Source organism: Prosopis cineraria, unplaced genomic scaffold (genome assembly GCF_029017545.1).
Source record: "Prosopis cineraria cultivar Desert tree isolate PC_DT_omini unplaced genomic scaffold, ASM2901754v1 PC1, whole genome shotgun sequence".
NCBI classification, from domain to species: domain Eukaryota; kingdom Viridiplantae; phylum Streptophyta; class Magnoliopsida; order Fabales; family Fabaceae; genus Prosopis; species Prosopis cineraria.
The window spans coordinates 18,441,305-18,444,454 of NW_026555332.1; the positions used below are offsets into that span (position 1 = coordinate 18,441,305).

General features: G+C 33.5%; 1 protein-coding gene across 1 annotated transcript; it reads right to left on the reverse strand.

Annotated features, from left to right (window-relative positions):
- Positions 1–1,261: 1,261 nt before the first annotated feature.
- LOC129321611 (protein SRC2-like) lies at positions 1,262–2,452 on the reverse strand. Its single transcript, XM_054967447.1, has one exon. The coding sequence runs from the start codon at positions 2,337–2,339 to the stop codon at positions 1,491–1,493; it is 849 nt and encodes a 282-aa protein (XP_054823422.1). The 5' UTR covers positions 2,340–2,452; the 3' UTR covers positions 1,262–1,490.
- Positions 2,453–3,150: the final 698 nt, after the last annotated feature.

The following is a 3,150-nucleotide window of genomic DNA, read 5'->3' on the forward strand; positions in this document are numbered from 1 at the left end:
GAAGTTATCATGACTTTCACACTTCACTTATTAATTGTCTTACTTTAGTTGCTTATTTATCTACCGAATGTTATTAATTACCTTATTTTATTTGTTTTCATTTTAGATGTTTAAATCATTTAATACAACTTGTTAATTCATAGTATGTTGTAAATTTATTTACGGACTATTATTAATTTTTCTAATTCACTTGTTTATTACTTTATTTTATTTGTTCATTGTCAGACTTTCACTTGATTTTATTTGAGGGAACTAAACAAGTTAAATAGGGCAATTAACAATATTTCGTAAGTAAATAAACAAGTAAAGTAGAGCAATTAATAAATGAAATAAGAAAGTTGTGGTATTAATTTAAAGGAGGGATAGTTTTGTCATTTCTTTCATAAATTTAATATCAAATTAATACTTTTAAATTGCAATGAAATTTTAAAAATTTAAAATTTTTGAATATAATTAAATATGGTGAAATGTCCTTTATTAAAAATTTCCCTTTACTTATAGTGGTTTGACCATTGATTTTTTTGATTTTGGCTGATTTGATCATCTTCTTCATCAGCTATGACTCATATTTTTTATATTATTAAGAATCAATTTATATATTATTATTTTCATTAGTTATTGTAAAATTAATATTTAATATTTAAAAATTAAATTTTTTTTATTAAATTTATTTTAATTAAGATGTATTGAGTTATTTATTTACATAAATTTAAATGTTCATATTAATATAATTTAATTTTTTTAATTAATCATATATGTAATTTAAATAATATATTTTACTTCTTAAATAAAATTTAACAAATTTAATAATATTATATACAAATTTATTAATAATTTAATTTTAAAAAGTAATATTTTTTATTATAGTTTACACAGCTAAAATTAATTTTAACTAAATTATTTAAATATTTTCAATTCTCTTAAAATTAATTTAAAAAAAATTTTAAATAAATTATATTATAATATAATTAATTATAATTAAAATTAATCATTTAATGTATTACTTTTATAATTAATTATACTTAATTAAAATTTAAACGGGCTCTCAGACTAGAATAATATCATCAATTTATCATCAGGCGTCCAATAAAACTCATCAATCCGGTCAAAATCTCATAACATCTTAAAATTTAAAATTATTTGCGAATCGCGACTAATCTAGTTTAAACAAATGCCCATGGTTCGTGGGCCAAGAAAATGGACCATGGTTCAAAATAAAATAAAAAAAGACACTGCGAGCAACAGAGACAAATCCAACTCATACGCCCAAAAAGAAACTCAGATCAACCCAAATACAAAAACTAAATTAGGGTTTAGGGTTCTTTTTCCGTTTCTTTTCTTTTTTCCAACGCGATTTATCTAATAAAATTCCGCAGGAATCCGAATACATCTTTCGGATTTTTCAGACAGAATACACATAATTGAGATAAAAAGTTAAAAACATTCCAAATAGCGATGTAACAGTAAAGTCGAACGATATACGTTTTCTTCTAGAAGTCGTCTCCGCCCTCATCGTAACCCAGATCATCTTCCACTTTCTCTGCAGCTTCATCTGCAACATGATCCTCCAAAGCATCAAAACCTTCTGCCAGTGCGAGTCCACCCAACATACCACCCACTGCGCCCACAGCCAATCCCGTTCCCATCCCACCAAACTTGCTCTTCTTCTTCTCCTCCCCTGCGTACGCCGGCTGACTCCCCTGACCATAACCGTAGCTCGGCTGTCCGTAGGCCATTGGCGGCGGCGGCGCATTGTAACCACTGTACGGGTACCCTGTAGGCGGCGCCGTTGAATAGTACGGATCATGCGATGGCGGAGGCGCGCCGTATGGATAACCATACGCCGGCGGCGCCCCGGAGTAATCACGTGATCCCGATGACGATTGGACGCCGTAAGGCGGAGCGTTATACGGGCCAGGCGCACGGTAGCCTATTTCTCTGATAGAAACACCAACCTCCACCTTACCTTGCGGCCTCCCCGATGGTCGCTTGAGGGTCAAATTGTGGGTGGCACGATCGCCGATGCCGACGTCTTGAAGGACGTCGTTGAGCTTAAGCTTAGCGGAGCCGATGAGCGGCTTGGTGTCCTCCTCGGAGCCGGCGTGGACGACGTCGATGAAGAGGGTGAAGTCCTCGATGGGGCCGGGAGGTAAGGGGATACGGAGCGTCTCATCCCAGAAGGCTTCGGTGTCGCCGGATTCGTCGATCCTGGTGGAGCACTTGTTCTTGGGGTCAACCCAAACGACGGCGTATGGACGATTGGGGCCGTAGCGCCAGTTCACATTCTTGAGGTTCTTGGCAGATTCAAGCTTCACTTCTACCTCGTAGCGAGAAGCCATGGATATTTGTGAACGAAGATCTGGAGATAGGATGCGAGAAATCAGCCGTGTGATTCGGGATTTATAGGTCAGTCAGTGATGAGGGACAAGATGGGCATTGTCTGGTTTGCCTTGGCCCCTGGTTCGATGAGATAATTACAGGAATATGCTCTGGTCGTTCGAAACGTATAACCTCAACTAGTTTGCATTTGTTTGTTTGTTTGTTTGTTTTGTATTTTTATCTTGAATTCCAAATTTACCCCTATTCTCAACGTTTGAATCTCGCCGGATGAGAGGGTAAATAGGGTAGGTGGAAGAGGGGAAATATAATCCAGGGGAGGGAATAAATGAGGAAATACTTGGCTTAGCAATTAAGTAATTCTTTACCTACTCGGAGGCTTGGACAGCTCTAAAGTCTTTCTTATTTATTTTATCTAGGGGTTGAGGTTGATTTTCCCCTTTTAATTTTTTTTAAAGAAATATTAGGCTTATTATATTGATAAATAAAATAATTTTTTAAATCATTTTTTAGGTGAACAAAAAATTTTTTTTGTTAGTCACATTATAACTTTATTATTTTATGCTGATGTAGTATGTGATACACAATAATATATAAGACTGTGATTATATTTTTTGATATTAATATATCTCTAAATTGTTCTTTTAAACACGCTTGGTACTTTAAAATTTTATTAAAGTAAAATTTAATAAATATTGTTAAAATATTAATTTATTTTTATTAAAATCATACTTCTTATCTTAAATTATAAGATAATTTAAAATAAAATTTTATATGCCAAAAGACTTGGATCGGCAAAGACTTGAAGACCTG